The 18,907-nt window shown below is 32.9% G+C and overlaps 1 protein-coding gene across 1 annotated transcript; it reads right to left on the reverse strand.

Moving 5' to 3' along the window:
- Positions 1-1,172: 1,172 nt before the first annotated feature.
- Positions 1,173-7,071, reverse strand: DWA2 (DWD (DDB1-binding WD40 protein) hypersensitive to ABA 2). The gene is made up of 13 exons (XM_020363786.3): positions 6,913-7,071; positions 6,740-6,823; positions 6,537-6,669; positions 6,289-6,400; positions 5,365-5,464; positions 4,313-4,440; positions 3,853-3,922; positions 3,460-3,548; positions 2,855-2,900; positions 2,412-2,482; positions 2,255-2,328; positions 1,981-2,039; positions 1,173-1,559 (listed from the first exon to the last, which is right to left on the reverse strand). The coding sequence occupies exons 1-13, from the start codon at positions 6,955-6,957 to the stop codon at positions 1,518-1,520; spliced, it is 1,053 nt and encodes a 350-aa protein (XP_020219375.1). The 5' UTR covers positions 6,958-7,071; the 3' UTR covers positions 1,173-1,517.
- Positions 7,072-18,907: the final 11,836 nt, after the last annotated feature.

The following is an 18,907-nucleotide window of genomic DNA, read 5'->3' on the forward strand; positions in this document are numbered from 1 at the left end:
TAGTCTAGTCACTCAAAGTTGCTCGCAGCCTCGGCACGTGTCTTTCTAATTTGCCACGAGCACACGTCAAAGCACCCGTTGACCATGAGAATAGGAAATGGTGGATAAGAAGCTGACTCAACCCGAGTGCACGCTGACGTGGTACGAGAAAGATGCACAAAATTCGTGGTGATTAAGCTCTCCACGTGGCACCCAAAACAAAATCATCTAACAAGTCTGATTGCTCCTTCACGAGGAGACCAAACGATGCTATCTGTGTTTTATTATATTAAATGATCCATTTGAGAGCCAGAACAAAAAAAGGCGTAGCAGCAGAATTTACTCTAGCCACCCACTTCACTAGCTGATATGGAATTGATTGAATAATACTCTCTTTAAACTAATACTTTCAACAATCACAGAAGCCGTGAGTTTGTCAAATTCTATTGTTAGATTTCCTTTTGCCAATGCCTTGTTGCCAAGACTTTGAAGAGTAAAATCCAAATGATCAAATGTTATATTCCCCACCACAGACGCACGCCAACTACATGGACAGCAAATGATTTCCAATATGATATGATCATTTCGATGCTCGAGTTTCGCACTTGGATAGGTCTCGATAACAATTCAGATTCAGTAGCTGTATGTTATGTGGATCAAACTAATTACACCACGATTGATGAAAATCAGACATCCACAATGTCACATCATCCACTAATTTGACTAACACAAAACGTGTAGCGCTCAGCCTCACCATAAATTAAAGAACTAGTTATAAATTAATAGAAAACATTCTGTGAACAATACTGTAAAATAGAACAAAAACAATTATCACCTTTATTTTGATATATATATATATATTAAGATATTAAGATGTATACAAAAATAAATAAATAATATATAATATTTTGATATTGATTTTTTTTATAATTTCAACTAATTGAAGGAAAAGAAAGATAAAGAGAAGAAAAAAAAAAAGATGCAAGAAAAACTGATAAATGTAACAAAAAAAAATTGGTAACAATAAATGTAGCAAATAATATGATAATAGAAAATAAAGAGATAAGAAAATGGAATATAAGTAAGTTGTAAGAAAAATTGGATATATGAATATATGAACTCATAATAGAACCATAAATTAATTGGCAAGGGGCGGCAAAATAAAATAAGGGAAGAGGTTTCACAACTCGGGATACAGAAAGAACTCGTATGAACTAGTAGTTTCATAGATTATACAATGAAGCCATGAATTACATAACATGGATGTCAAGTCAAAGAATAAGCTACAAACACAATCCAGGCTAAATCAATTCAACGTTGAAAGGTTAAAAAGAAATATCAACGCTTTCTCGTCAAAGATGTAATGCACATGTAACATCAAACTTGTTCAGCTTCGTCAAATCTACCAACAGTGGCATGATGCAATAAAGACATGGGTCTTTCACTCGTCTGTTCATCTCGAGACCCGAGAGGCAGGAAATTACCGACTTACACAAGAAGATGATAAATGATAGCAACATGGAAATTGGTGTTGAACTTCATTTTTTGGCAATGAAAGGCTTTACTGATTCTACAACAACCTGTTTTGAAAATGAAATGTTAAATTAATGAGATGATTATTGATGAATGTAGAGAAGAAAAATGCACGAAACATCCATCGAATTGTTATCTATGCTTTAAGAAAGTCACTGATTTAGATTGTCATTCTACCCAATCCAAGGTCTAATCACGGGCAGATAATAAAACAGGCAACTATACTTTTGCTAATAAATATAAGTTTTTAACAATGTAGTATGATCTTATGACCATATGTATGCTATTGGATTATTGGCAACCCTACCAGCAGGAAAATTCATTACCCAAACGGAGTGTGTAACAGTAAGATATAAGAAACTGAGCAAATTTGACACCCAAAGAAGAATTGTTTTATGTATATTTTTCCATGAAAAGAATTATCATCTACCATTGAGAATTTGCCTAAAGATTTAGTTGTCAACTTACCCTTCCATCATAGGATAATGATGCAAAGATCCATGGTTCACGAGAACTCCACGTGAGCCCTGTAACATGAATAAAAAATTTCATAAAGGAGTCTATCTGCATGTTTGGAATGACATTTTGTTCACACATTAGAGCTAAAAAAACAACGTCAAAAATAGGCAAAAGCTGAAGCTATAATAATTTGCTTTTCTGGAATGTGGATCAAATTTGACATGATGTAATTTTCCAAACATGCCCTATAAAGATCATGGTTTAAAAAATTTGAACCTCTTACCATAAATGCTGTCTTCATAATCACTGTACGTATTAAGCAATGGATCAACCCATCGGGCAGTTGAATCTGTTTGTCTGCTAAAGAGTAAGTAGAGATGAATAAAAAAACTAGTCATAAAATAAAATGTAATATGAATAACTTAAGATAATAAGACGACCTTTCAGTTGTGAACTCATCATGATTTGTTGAGGCGAGCCACAAGTTGACAGTTGAATCTGTACCAGCACTCTGTAACATCAACATTCCACGACAAATAACTAAATATCCCCTTAACATGATAATTTAGTACACAAACTAACTTTCACCAACAAATGGACACCAGCAAGATATTTAGAAGCCGTTAAAAATGCATGTGCTTGTATGCATGCACATGCGAGTGAAGGAAAAAACTTCTCTATAGCAAGTTTATATCTAGCAACTAAGGGTGTATCCACTGTCAAATTTTCATTGTTTAAGATCACCATCCACTTTTAAAATAAAACAAGGATAGATACACCCTTGGTCCTTCACTTTAGAAACAAGGTTACGTCAAAGGAACTATATCCCTGTATATGTGTGTCAAAAGGAGAGACAGAGACACAGAGAGAGGAGAGGGCGAACCAAGATCATTCCATCATACTCTGGGTTACACTTGACAGTCCATGTCCTGGCAATATAAGTAATACAGACTGCCAATCAGATGTCTAAAAGAATAATATCAAATACTCCCCCTAAATCAGATAAGCAAAACAAATATAATTTTACCAAATTAAGGAAGTTAGTTAAATTCATTTAGTTTTCATGTTTTCATATAAAACATACATTACATTTTCTAAAATATTCTTAATCACATTTATTGTAAATAGTATTCTCATTTATTTTCTTGGGGTTATTTTTGGAATAAGAGTGTTAAATAAAGTTGAATAGGTTGAAATTTACTTATATTTCAGTCCAAATAATTTAAGCATCTCTTTCTTGAAGGGAGTAATATATTTTCATTTTAGACAGTTTTTAACGAAAAAAAATATTTACTTGTGCTTTAAAGGTATGGTTGTACATATGGAAATCCTTGAAAATAGAGCAGTTGTTTCCCTCTCTGCTTTTTTTTTTTTTTTGGTTTTCTTTTCTTTCATTTATTCACTAGATATTGATAGAAAATTGGGACATGGCACTAGGAATATGGCTAAAATACAAAAATCAGCTTTGCAACTATACATGGTAGGTACCAATGAGTATGTCCTGGAAGCTCTTGGATGGGAACTTTAGGTTTTCTTAGATCCCAAATGTGTATCCCAGACTCATGTTCTGCAGTAACCTGTACAAAACAATGAAACAGCAATTCAATTTTGTCAACATGAACAAAAGGTGGAAGAATACTACCATCTCAAAAGACAGTTGTTTCTGTAAACTCGATGAGTAATAGAAGTGAGAAAAATCATGCAATGCAAATCAAAGTATTTTAATATTTCAAAGACAAAAGCAAAAATAGTTAAATAATTGGTGAATTTCAAAAAATGTTTAAGAACACATATTATCCCAAAAGATATTATAAAAACCAGAATTAAGGGAAGGTATAAACATATATCATTATAATGAGGATAACAAAGTTCAACTCTTACAAGTATGTGCTGCTTTTGGGGATGATAATCAACACTGCATACATGGGAACACTCGACTGACATAGTCTTCCTGTGATTCAAAGAATCCTATCAGTAGACATGAAATTCCTGGGAGTACCAATTCAGACAAAAAAACTATTGGTTTCAGGGGATGTATATTCCTCTCCGAGCACCCCCAATCCTGAACTCCACATGAAACAAGTATTTGCTTAACCAAAAGGGAAAACAGTTGCAAATACATTAACTTCTAAAAATTATTGAATAATTTTTCAGGATGCCTAAGATCATATTACTGCATAATTCGAAGTTCAAACAAAACTAAACCAACTCCTTTATTTGGGGAAGAAAGGAACAAATGCAACCATAATATCACAATTTTGCTCAATGTGATGGAATATTATCATGCATCAACTATAATAAACCAGTAAAAACTGAATGATGTTATATGAACATTACATACTTCATTGTTCTGACATCCCAAAATTGGAGATATGATTCACAAGTTGCAGCAACGGAACTCACATCATGTGGATCCCATGCCCCTCCAGATAACTTGTGCAGCATACCAGCTGAATCTTGTGATTGTACCTGGGTTTGTTTGCATATATTGGGGCAGTGGATGAACTAAGTCAAAATCATCGAAAATTCCAGGCATTTACAAATAGTAGAGACCATAATCACACCAGTCTATGATTATTGGGAAGAAGCCAAATTCCATATCAACTAGAGATAAGGTAAATAAATAGTTTATAAGTAGGGGGACAACTCTCACCTCACAAGCGGATTCTATAGAGTTGAGTTAGGTCCAAACTCACATTCTAAGATGATTATTAAAGCCCCAACTAGATCTTGAGTCCTAAATTTCTGAACCACAGTTACATATGATATTATTTAACACCAACTTCCCAGAAAATTTTGTGGTGTTTGACTTGCAATGAAATTGGAAAGTAATATTAATATCGGATTTTCCAAACCCTTATAAGGGGACAAAATTAGATCCATTAGGGATGATATGTATGGTCTTCTGAATCACTTTTATCATCAACTTGAGCAACACAAATTTGTTTTGGGAAGTCCATTGACCTATATCTTCACTCATCATCAACCATTCATTTTCTATAATGCCTCTCATTCAAGTAACTTTATAAGATTCAATAACAAAAATGAACTGACTAATTGTTCACATATAACAAATAAAGAAATGTAAATTCTAAAATATTTTTGCAATTACTTTTGAATTATAAACACCAAGAGACCAGAGAGAAACTATGTGCTTCTTGGACGCACGAAACCAAATGATCATTCCTTGTTTACATTCCCATATAGTCATGTTTTCTTCCTCTTCCTATTTAAGGTTCATTTATTTGTTTATTATAACAAATTATGGTAACTTGAATAATGACTACATGTTATTTTCTACGGAAATGGGCTTCATGTGTGTAGTATGTACATATGCATTTTTTTTCAATGTGCTCGTGTCACAAAAGGTATACCATGCCATGAACTTCATACCTGTGCAGTTTTCTTTGAAACATCTAAATTCCACAAGTACAGGTTTTCCTCGTTAATGCTGATCAATTTATCATGCCTTCCAGATGGCCACCAAAGAATACTGTTTTGTGGTGAATATTTAGCAAGGAATACAAATCAATGTATCAAATTCAAAGTGTTTAATAAACATATAGTAAACAGGGAGATTATTAAAGATTAAAGAATAGGCTTAATTACATTCTATATTCCAATTTTGGGACCCAACTATTTTTACAGCAATCAAATCTCCCAAATTTTCTAATTGAAATTTCAAGTTCCTTGTCAATCTAGTATCCAGTTGCTTATAAAAGTTAGTGACATGACCAACGATTTACGTACATGACTTGACATTTTACTGAGTAAAGCACCTTAATGGACCCACTGGTAGCCTTAGTCTATTTAAATATATATCGTTTTTCTATACTTATAGATGTATCACTGAATATTTTATTTACATTGAGGATTTAATTAAGCTAAAATCACCGATGAGTTCATTAATATGTCAAATGTAAATTATTGGTCACGTCATTAACTTCTATTAGTAATTGAACGACATGCCAGTACAAGGATCTGATTTCTTTAATTAGGAAAATAGAGATTGATTGCTTCCAAAAATCATGGGGAGCAATCAGTCAATCACACACGTTGATCATAATAGAGGAACCAAAACTACAATTATGCCTAAATAATACAAGCAAATTTGCAGGATATAGCCAAAAGGGTAGTCCAGCAGTTTAAACTAGAAACATTACACCTTGCTTAATATCAGCATTTGACTATGTTCCCCACATAAATAGTTTCACATCTTCGGATAATCATCTAAAAATCCAGACAATGACATAGTACATCCGAAACATTGTTCCAGAGTCCAAAGCAAAAAGTCTGCATAAGGAATTGCAAACTCACCATTTAATCTTCCCAGAATCAGTGTCAAGCGAGGTGATTCTCTCTAGCTGAGGTGAATTCAACTCGCCATATAACTCGGGGATCTGCCATATTGCTGCCCCATACGTTTCACCTTTAAGAACATAAAGGCAATCAGAAGTGTTAAAATGATGCACAAGAAGCACAAACTATCTCAGTATACAGTGTGAAAATTTCTCAAATACGGTTGAACATAGGCATGTAAAAAGCTAAAAGAAGTGGTTGATTACCGTTAGAGTAGACGGTTGAAAAGATCCGTTGATCAAACGGACAAGAGACAAGGTCCCAGATCTCGTTTGGGTGAGAGAACAATCCCTCGCAGAACAATTCGGTTCCACTCGAGGAAAGCCGAATCAGATGCACCTATGATGGAACGATTCACACTCTATAAGGATCAAACGATAATTGGAGCGCGAGAAAGCGAGTTATGTACCTCATTTTCCTCTTTGAGGCTGAGAGTGCCAGCGAGGAAGCTAGTGTGATCCGTGTCTGCCTTCACATCCGATATGCATCTAGCCTATAACATTAGAGAGTATAAGAAAGGGAATAATTACTAATTAGATCGATGAAGAAAAATTGTGAGGGTTTTGTGGGTTGGACTTGGACCTGATATTTTAGACCGTATCCGATGCCTGAAGATGCAGCTTGCATTGCTATTTCTTGGACGCGGAAACTATTACTACACCGTGCGCTACCTCAATGAAGAGTTGCTCACACACTTTACAGAGAGAGCACAGTTGAACCCGGAAATGACTTTAGTGCAGCTTCCTGTTTTTTTTTTTTTTTTCTGTAGCCGTGTTTTGGGCCAGACTCGGCCATTTGTAGCATTATTATGGGTTTTTAGCGGAGCACTATTTAACAAAGCCCATCAAGCATTGCCGGCCTCTTCCTTCAAATAGGGCTTCCCCGTTTATGTATGCAAAATATCAATAATTATGGATGACGGAGTTTTTTCACGTGTTTGGCTTCATGTTGAAATCTCCCTTATTAAATATTACATTAAATACTACATGATGGAGACACTTTGTACATTTTATAATTATATACAGATAAATATTAGAAATTATAAAAGATATATAAAAAAAAAAATTTACATGGTATAAAGGTCTACTAAAAAGTAAAGACCAAAAGGGTGGTTACTAAAATGTATTCCTTTATAATATTTATAGATTGTTTTTTTTTTTTTGTAAAGATAAAAAAGATTACAAAGATGATCGCAATGAGAATTGAACCTAGGTCTTCATGCTTCTAACTGCCCCAACCCTTCCCCACCCACCCACCCACCCACCCTAATGGTTATATTTATAGATTGGTTAACATAATTATAAATAAACTTATGTATATTTTAGTTTTATGGTTATGAATAAACTGAGTTTAAAGTAATTCACTTTAAAAGAATTAACCGTTGATATATGTGTTTACATAATTTTGCAAGGTTAAATATTTTTTTTAAGTATTGTGTAAATTTTATCTCTCAAATTTTAATTAACTAATTTTATTTTTTTTTAAGTATTGTAGTTATCAATTTTAGTCTTTTAAATTCTAATTGAATAACTTTAATCTTTCTAATATTGTAATTGTATAATTTTAGTTATTCAAGTAAAAATTACATATATTATTGATTTTAGTAATAATATTATATATATATATTAGATTATATATATATATATATATATGAAAATAATAGTATACGTAATTTAAATTGGTCCAAAATTGTATAATTGTGATACTTGATGAATTAAAATTATATTATTAGAAATGAAAAAAAAAATTAATTAGATATTTATAGATAAAATAAATTTTAAATGGATAATTAAATAAATACTCATTTAATAATGGAACAAGGATGAATTATAAGGTACTTATATTTGCAAGTATCTACACTTTAAAAAATTATAAATATTCTTAATTATATATAAAGTTGTTTAGTTAAATTTAATTTTACACTAAATGTATGTGTCATAATTATTAATTTATTTAGTACAAATATATGTTACAATTTTTTTAATATAAATATATGTTTTAAAATTATTTAATTTAACTTTTATTTTATTTCTTACTCTTTTATTTAAAATTTTACATTTTCTCAAATATTTACTGGTATTTGTGGATAGCCATAAATATATTAAAAAAAATTATGAATACCCACTAACTCGCGCTTAATGAGGGTAGGTAATGGGAAGCTAGTAGCTAGTATTTACTTCATCTTGCTATCATTTCTACATATAATTATAATACTTAAAGACTAAAATTACTAAATTAAAAATTAAGAAATTAAAATTAAACAATTGTAATTCTTGAGAAACTAAAATTGCTTAATTAAAATTTTATGAAATTAAATATCATAATTACAGTATTTAAAAATTAAGAACATAATTAAACTAATCATATATTTATTAGAATATAAATTGGTGATTTTCTTGTTAACAATCTTACAAGTTTTAGAGAATTCAAATCAAATAACTTACATATAACTTTAGTTAGTTAGTTTATTTAAAAATATATATACATTTTTTAAAAAATGTATATCATTGCAAAATAAAATTTTAAATAAGAGTTTAATCTAACCTTAAAAAAACATTTATTTTTCATTTAAAAAGTATATCGAATAAGCCAACCACTTATAACCGAAGACTTGAAAGATGCAAGTTATAAACTTTAGGAATAAGAATAAAATTACTCTTGTATTTCCGTGAAGGTACATAAAAAAAATCTACATTTTTTGTAAATACATGGTGCCAAAGCATCACTAACACTAATACATGGTGCCAAGGTCAGGAGTTCGAATTCTGCCTTGTGTATGCAGCCGTGTTAAATCTTGGGGCCAGTTATCTCACTTTTTGGGATTGGTGCCTCCAACATAGTGAGGAGATTAGTTACTGCTATCGGCCGTGAATATTCCAGGAACGAACAAAAAAAAACTGAAATAATAACAATCACGATAGCATAATTAAAATTTTTGAAAACATTTTTCATCAGTTCCTTTGGAACAAATATAGAATATCATATATATGTTTAATCGATGCAGTTCAATCGATAATCGAAATAAAAAAGTAATTTTTAAAATCATTTCCAAAATTCATTTTAGCTCTCTCATCCTCTCATTTTTCTCTTCAAAATTTAGTGTGAATCTTTTTTAACAACGTCGACAGTGTCATAAGCATGTTAGACAATTTTTTCTTATAATTTTGTCATCATTTAAGACTTTCAACGATATTTATGATCTCAGACGACAATCATTAAGAGCATCTCCAATGGGAGTTGCTTATAAACAACTCTAAGTGTGTCATTTTCAATTTCATTCTTCCCTTATTTTTATTTTTCATTTTGTCTTGCCCTTACAATTAACCCATTTCTACCATTGTTGGTTTCATTTTTCGTTTTTATTTCATATTGTTTAATTTTCATTTTCATTTATTTCTACAAATTTGTTTAACTTTCATTTTATTTTTCTGCTACCGATGAGATTGTTTGTTTGAGTTTTGTTTACAGGTTTGAGATTGTTAAAAAAGAACAAGATTTTTTTAAGAAAAACACGTACTTTTACATTAGTTATATAATAATGGTGTTAAAATATTTCTTTTTAATATTGACGTGAACAACATCAATTTAAAAATGCTGAAAACGTCTATGTAGCGGTAGTTGCTAAACAAGGTTCGAATGGGATTTTAAAAATAAAAATAAAAAACAAAAAGTGTTCCAAAAGTCAAGGCTATTGCTATAGCACCTTCTTTAACCAGAAAATCCAGACAAATTATTATTATTATTATTATTATTATTATTATTATTATTTTTTGTTCGTCCATGTAGTATCCACCGCTGATAGCAGTGATTAATCTCTTCGTTATGTTGGAGATATTTCAAAAGGTGTAATAGCTGGCCCCAAAATTTAATACAGCTGTATATACAAGGTAGGATTTAAACCTCTGACCTTACTTAAATGTGGATTAACTTTTGTCGCTGAACCACACGCTTTTAGATTTTAGATTTCTTATTTTTTTTTATTGATGAGATGAAAGATAATACTCCAATCCATGGTATTGAAAGGATGAACCTTATCGATGATAGCTGCATAAAGATGAGTTTTCTCGACACATTTTGAGATCAAAGATAATTTTGTTTGGGAGTTAGACTCAAATGATAAGTCTGAAACTTTTTTCCATGCCAACGTTATATCATGATAAATATCATAAAGGTTTGCGTTGAAGTTAGTCTACCACAACTGCCAAAATATCCTAAAATCCATTAACATACAGTTATCACGAATAGTTCCGCCGAATCTAGATCTTATTCTAAAAAGTGTTTTACATTATGTAAACAAATCAATTTATAACTTTAATATGGGGAATTAAGTAAAGTTCAATCTTTATAAAATTAACTTCATCAAATTCCTGTTTCTATTCCTAATTAATCACAAGCTAGCATAACTGATGAAATACATATGTTACTTATCCCGTTGGACCCTCATACATCGAGTCACTTCGTAATGAGTGTTTGGCCTAATTATCAAGTTAAAAAAATAATTATGTGTAAACTTCAAGTATGGTTGGTAAACTCTGGAATGTTAGGTTGGGAAAGAAACAAATAATGTAATCTACTTGCTTATCTTGAGGTTTACGCTTCTCGCCTTTTTTTTTTTTTTTTGACACGCCCAATTTGTTTAATTGAACATTTTTGTTCTTACTTAGTAAGAAAAAAAATTGAAATATGTTTTTTGGCTATTTACTTTTGTATTGCAGATTTAATCTGTCTCTAGTTCTTTCAAATACATTATTATGCAAAATTTATAAGAAAAATCATTAAATAAAATATAAAAAACATAAAATTTTAGAATTTTTAATAAAAATATATTAAAAATATGTTACTAATTAACATTCTTCTATTTCTAATATTTTGATCAGCTGGACGCAAGAAAAGCATATGATATAAGTGATGCAAAGGTGGAATAGGCTGTTTGTACTTGGCAGTTGGGGGAAATATCAAAACTTGAAAGAATATTTGTTTAGTAGTTGAGCACCATGCTCTTGTGGTCACATTAGTAGAAGAAGATGGATGACTTTTGAAATTATTATTTTTCATTGAAGAATGTATTTTTATTTGTCAATATATTATTTTAAAAAATTATTTTTTAATGATATTATTAATATGAAGTATCTATAATTTTGTTATCGAAAATTAATCTTTATCAAAAAAATTGGACTTATCATTTTCAGTAAAATTATATTTTTTTCGTTGTAAAAAAATCATTAGATTATGCTTCTCATTTAAAAAAAAAAAAATAGCTAAAGAAAAATTTGGCAGCTGGTTAGCTACCTTGTTGCTTTAAGTGATGTGTATCATTGTATCTGAAATTCTCGGTTGAGCATGTTGTGGATATAGACAAATTATACTTTAACATCATAATATATAATTTTGCTAAACCCTTTATAGATTGTTTGGGAATCCGTCCAGCCACTTCTAAAGTACATTCATAGCAAAAGTTACAAAGAAATTACGTTGGAGTGCCTATGTTCTAAACGAAGTAACGAACACATATCCAAACATATAAAGCCTATATAGGCTTAGTGTAAGAGGTTTCCTTTTCAAAAATACCTTATGTTCACCACCATGAATGATATGTTTAATCGAATTAAGTAAGTTAATAAACAAATATTAGTGCAAGTTGACAAACTTGATGAAAAATAATAATAAATCACAGCATATATATGTAATATGAACTGGATTTCTTTTTTCGTCCCTCAAAAGTCAGAATGAAGACGACAGTTTAATAGAAATAATAATAAATTGTTTTCAATGGCTAATCTACCGATAGAATCTTGTATTTAATTAGAGAAATGGGAAGAAGTTGACTAAAAAACATAAAACATTAAAACTTGGATCATATATAAGCTAGTGTTTTTTTTTTCTGACAGTTACTATTGGGTATATTAAAGTATCGGATTAATGTTCTGATTGGTTTTTTAACAATCTGAGTCGTGGGTCAATTTTTAAAGTTTTATTTTATATTTGTTACGTTGTCTAGCAGATGCCCTGACCCTTTCAAAGTTTGAAAGTAATCGTGTTATTATTATAATATGATTGTGACTATTTTCAAGTAATAATGTATTTACCAACAAAAAAAAGTAATAATGTTGGTGTTATTTTTATTTGACAACATGTTGTTGATGTTTAAAGAGGAGCTAGTTGTTTTTTAAATAAGGTATTTATAACTTAAAAATTAAAGACTGATTTTTTAAGATACTAAAATCTATTTAAGATTTTTATATTTTTCAACAAATGTTTTTCTTCGTACATATGAACTAGGAATTAAACCCTGAACATATATTAGCAACAAGGTTAAAGTGGTGTTAGTTTGAAAAAAAAATTTAGAGATACATGTAAAAAAATAAAACTTAAGAAATTCACAAGGTTTATGTAAATTAATTTAAACAACCATTGTTATACTGCCAAAGACTCCACAAAAGTGAAGGAAAAAAAAAATCTCCACACACTTTATTCCAGCGTGTGTAATCATATATTGATTAAAATTGAATTAAGAGTCAAGAAGCGGTCGAGAAAGAAAATATTTATCAATTAAATCACTTATCACCAAAAATGGTTATAAGTTTATACTTTATAACACATTTTGATTTAAATTATAAGTAAAATAATTTATCACTTCGTGATTTTGTGAATCTAAATATAAATTAAATACTTCAATTTATACGATCAACAAAAGTATTTATGTAGCACCGTGGATCTTCAAGTATTGTTATTATTTAATTAATTATATATTATTGTGTTAAACTGTTGTATAGTGCTGGAAAACTCTAGAATTCAAAGCTTTTTATGAGTTTTAGTAGTTTAGAATTTTTTTTTATGTAGATGTCCAGTTTAACCTTGAAGAAAGTTAATACTTTTGTTTAAAATTAAGCTTCATAAGTTCGAGGCTTCAGAAACTTAGAGAGATAAGTCCTGAAATCGTAAGTTTTCTTCATCTCTAACTCTCCTCTTATAAGGATAATCCTTCCCTTTGAATCGCATTGTTGTGGATTCATGCAAGTGTTTTAGAGTTCTTCTTCCTTTCTTTCCCGTTTCACTTCGATTATAAGGTAAGGGAAGCTTGGAACAATCCTTTTGTTGAATTCAAATGAGTTACATGTTGATTTAATTTTCACTTAATCATAATATGTTGTTTAGGTTGGGATTGAATGAGTGAAATCAAGTTGGTTATTTGTGAAGCATGTGTGGTTTGAGAATTTGATGATTCTTATCGATCAATTGGAGTTGCATGTTAAAATTATGTTGTAAATGTGTTGACTCATAGTGAATGTATGTGGAATATTGCATTGCATATTGGTTTTATTGAATTTCAAGTGAAGGAGAGGTTGATACGTGTCCTACATTAGTGTATGTTACGCCAAGAATGAGATGATAAACACACACGAGATTCACTCCCTGTTAAATTCTTTTAAAACAAGAAACAAACAAGAAAAATTAAGAGAGAAAGATTAGGAAAGAAGAACACACAACAATATACGTGGTTCGACTTAGAGCAATGCACTCAATCAGTCTACATCCACGGGGCAGCCACTGGGATTAAATTTCTCTTAAGAAATTGATAACAAATTTGTTCTCTTTGTCAGCATTACAAAACAGAGGCTGCACCAATGCCTTATATACTTAAGAATAGAGGAACTATTCTACACATCAAATATCTAATATATTGTTGAGAACCAACAGCCAACAATCTCCACCTTGGTTCAAAAACAGCAACAGAGAACAAACAGTAGCAGAACAGCTTCAAACATTCAATCACCATGCAGCTTAATCAAGTTTAGACAGTGATAAAACTTTGTGCTGGGAACCGTTTTTGTAATCATATCAGCAGGATTATGATCTGTTGATATCTTCTTCACTATCACAGCCCCCCTATCAATGACTTCTCTGACAAAGTGCAGCTTGATGTCAATGTGTTTTGTCCTCTCATGGTGCAGAGAATTCTTGGACAAATGAATGGCACTCTGACTGTCACAGTGAACTGTGATCACCTTGTCTTGTAGCCTCAATTCTCTTGCAATGCCTTCAAGCCATATAGATTCCTTTACTGCCTCTGCAAGAGCTATGTACTCAGCCTCTGTGGTTGATAAAGCTACTACCTTTTGAAGTGTAGCTTTCTAGCTTATTGCAGTACCAAAAATTGTAAATACAAAACCTGTGAGGGACTTTCTGGAATCAAGACAGCCAGCATAATCAGAGTCTACAAAACCTTCAATAGCCACTGCCTTTGTGTCATTGTTAGTTCCACCATAGACAAGAGCCCTTCCAATTGAACCCTTTATGTACCTCAATATCCATTTGACTGCCTGCCAGTGAGACTTGCCTGGATTTGCCATAAATCTACTCACAATGCTTATTGCATATGCTATATCAGGCCTAGTACATACCATAGCATACATGAGAGATCCTACCACACTTGCATATGGAATGTTCTTCATGTAAACAACCTCTTCATGAGTCTTTGGTGATTGGTTTGAGCTGAGTTTGAATTGATGTGACATAGGGGTGATTACAGGTTTAGAGTTAGACATTCCAAACTTCTCTAGAACCCTTTTGAGATAAGTTTCTTGAGACAGATGCAATAGATTCTTCCTTCTGTCTCTTTTGATTTCAATCCCTAGAATCTTCTTAGCAGGCCCCAAATCTTTCATTTCAAATTCCTTGCACAGGTCAAATTTTACTTTGATTAATTCATCCTTCTTGTTGCTTGCTATTAGGATATCATTAACGTAAAGCAAAAGAATAATCAGCACTGCATTATCAGGGAATTTAAAGTAGACACAATTATCATATTGACTTCTATTGAAGCTAATCTTGGTCATAAATTCATCAAACCTCCTATTCCACTGCCTGGGGGATTGCTTTAATCCATAGAGTGATTTATTCAATTTACAAACATGATCCTCTTTTCCTTTTTCTACAAAACCTTCAGGTTGCTGCATTAGGATTTCTTCATCTAGTTTCCCATATAGGAAGGCTGTTTTAACATCCATCTGTTCTAGCTCAAGGTCTAGAGTTGCCACCATAGACAATAGGATCCTTATGGACCTATGTTTCACAACAGGTGAGAACACTTCATTGAAGTCAACTCCCTCCTTTTGAGTGAATCCACGAGCTACAAGCCTGGCCTTGTATCTGGCTGGTTCAACACCTTGGATGCCTTCTTTCTTATTGAACAACCACTTACAACTGACCACTCTAGAACCAATTGGCTTCTTAATCAGCTTCCATGTATGGTTGTCATGCAGAGATTTCATCTCTTCTTTCATGGCATTCAGCCAACTCTGTTTCTCCTTACTAACAAGGACAGATTCTAGATCCATAGGGTCTCCCTCCAAAACCTCACTGGCAGTTATTAAAGCAAATGCAATCAAATCTGCATAGCCGTACCTTTCGGGTGGCTTGATTTGCCTCCTGGTTCTATCTCTAGCTAGTTGATAGCTTTGATCTTCTCCATGCTCAAATTCAGATTCATCCCCTTCTAATGACGTAGCAATTTCTTGGGCTTTAAGAGTTTTCATCTCAGGCTCCACCTCAAAATCAAGATTTTCATGATCAATGACTTTATCCAGGTTAGTATTTTCCATATCAGCGCCTTGATTTAGTTTGTAAGCCATTTCCTCTTCATTGAAAATGACATCACGACTCACAATGCATTTTCTAAATCCAGCTTCCAAACACCATAGCCTATAGCCTTTAACTCCTTCAGGATAGCCTATAAAAATGCATTTAACAGCTCTAGGCTCCAACTTGTCTTGCTTAATGTGAGCATAGGCAACACAGCCAAACACTTTTAAGTGTTTAAGACTTGGTGTGTGACCAGACCAGACTTGTTCAGGTGTTTTTAGATTCAGGGCTGTTGAGGGGCACCTATTTATGAGATATGCAGCAGTCATGGCTGCCTCTGCCCAGAACACCTTTGGCAGGCTTGCACTAAGCAACATACACCTTACTCTCTCCAATATGGTTCTATTGAATCTTTCTGCCAATCCATTTTGTTGCGGCGTACCAGCAACTGTTTTGTGCCTCGCAATTCCATTTTCTTTACAAAATTGATTAAAAGAATTTGAGCAAAACTCAAGACCATTGTCAGTTCTAAGACATTTGATTTTTCTGCCAGTTTGATTTTCAACCAGAATCTTCCAGCTCTTAAAGTTTTCAAGAGCTTCATCCTTGGTTTTCTGGATGATTATCCAAAGCTTCCTTGAGTAATCATCAACAATGCTCAAGAAGTATCTAGCACCAGAATGAGAAGCGGTTTTTGTTGGTCCCCATAAATCCGCATGAACATAATCCAAAATACCTTTTGTATTTTTCTGTCCAGTACTGAATTTTGTCCTACAGGATTTCCCATACACACAGTGTTCACAAACTTCAACTTCTCTACTTTGTCTCCACACAGCAGGTCCTGTTTGGCTAGTTCAATTAATCCTTTCTCACTTACATGCCCCAATCTCTTATGCCATAATTCCGTCTTTGACAGGAGCTTTCTAGATGCAGTAGCAGCTGATCCAGTGATAACTTCACCATCAACAGAATACAAACCATTCTTCATGATTCCCCTCATAACAACAACAGAATTTTTTACAACATTAAGAATCCCCTCTTGGCCTTGGAACACATACCCCTTTTTATCAAATTCACCAAGAGAGATTAAATTTCTCTTAAGGTCAGGAACATATCGAACATCAGTGAGGACCCTTTCAATTCCATCATGAAACCTGAATCTAATGGATCCAATTCCCTTAATTTTGCAGGGCTTATTGTTTCCCAAGAGAACTAGACCATCTGCTTGATCAGAAAAATTCTCAAACCATGATCTATGTGGTGTCATATGCCATGAACACCCTGAATCCATTATCCACTCTAATTCTGAAATATCTTTAGACACAACCAGAGCTTCAGCTGATTCATAACCCTCATCTTGTACAGTAACAGCATTTGCAGAATATTTTCCTCTTTCTTTGTTTCCACCATTAACAAGCCTTTCAGGACATACCTTCCTTGTGTGACCCTCTTTCTTGCAATGATAACACCTGATTGTGAAGGTGGATTCTCCACCATCTTTCTGTTTTTCTGACTTTGGTTTCTTCTTATCAAGTTTACTATATTTCTTGGAGGTCTTGCCCTTAGCTGTCAATCCTTCACCATTTACTGTGGGCTTTTTCTCCTTCCTTTCATTCAACTCCTTTGAGTTAATGGCAGCTTGAACCTCATCAATTGATACCGAGTCTCTTCCAAATAACATGGTTTCTTTGAAGTGGGAATAGGCCCTAGGTAAGGAACACAACAATAACAAAGCTTGATCCTCATCGTCTATGGTGACATCAATATTCTCAAGATCCAAAATCAACTTATTAAAGTGGTCTAATTGTTCACCCACTGGTTTATCCTCATTCATCTTAAAAGAATACAAAGATTGCTTCAAATAAAGTCTATTTACTAAAGATTTGGTCATATACAAACTTTCGAGTTTAGACCAAATCCCTGCAGCAGTCTTTTCCTTAGAGACTTGCCTAAGGACTTTATCACCAAGACTCAGGATAATAGCACTGTGGGCCTTTTCTTGCATTTTCTTCCTTTCCTCATCAACCGTAGCATTTTCGGCCTTGGCTTCACCAGCAAGAGCATCAACCAACCCTTGATGAACAAGAAGGGCTCTCATCTTTAATCGCCATAGACCAAAGTCGTTTTGACCAGTGAATTTTTCCACCTCATATTTGGCTGAACCCATAGCTAGACGTTCCACGCTCACCGCACCACTTGTTACGCCAAGAATGAGATGATAAACACACACGAGATTCACTCCCTGTTAAATTCTTTTAAAACAAGAAACAAACAAGAAAAATTAAGAGAGAAAGATTAGGAAAGAAGAACACACAACAATATACGTGGTTCGACTTAGAGCAATGCACTCAATCAGTCTAAATCCACGGGGCAGCCACTGGGATTAAATTTCTCTTAAGAAATTGATAACAAATTTGTTCTCTCTGTCAGCATTACAAAACAGAGGCTGCACCAATGCCTTATATACTTAAGAATAGAGGAACTATTCTACACATCAAATATCTAATATATTGTTGAGAACCAACAGCCAATAGTGTAGAACTTGGGTCACACTTAGCGCACCTTTATAGTGTTAGGTGCAATTCCAACCAAAAGCCTATGTCTTGTTTCACGTTGGGCATAAAAATAGTGGTGTTGGACATGAGGAGAAAGACTTGTCTTGTGTTGAAATGTCACCGAGCATGGTTTGAATTGTGTCGTGTGTAAGAGCACTAGAAGGTCTATGATTTGGTGATGCCAGATCCCTAGTTAAGTGGCGTCCTGCGTGGCTAAGCCAAAACTCTCTGCCTAAACGACGTTGGGCGTTAGTATGGTGACGTTGGATGTTAGTCAAGTAAAAACTCTTTACTTGAAATGATGTGGGACTTTGCCATGTTAGACATGAGGTCCTAGGGGTCTCTACCTTATCCACGTCAAACATGAGTTATGTAACACTGAGTATGGGTGAGACAAAGAGTTTCTTGCCTCGATGGCGCTAGCTGCTTGATGAAAACTA

The sequence above is a fragment of the Cajanus cajan genome, chromosome 4 (genome assembly GCF_000230855.2).
Source record: "Cajanus cajan strain Asha chromosome 4, NIPB_CcT2T_4, whole genome shotgun sequence".
Classification (NCBI taxonomy): domain Eukaryota; kingdom Viridiplantae; phylum Streptophyta; class Magnoliopsida; order Fabales; family Fabaceae; genus Cajanus; species Cajanus cajan.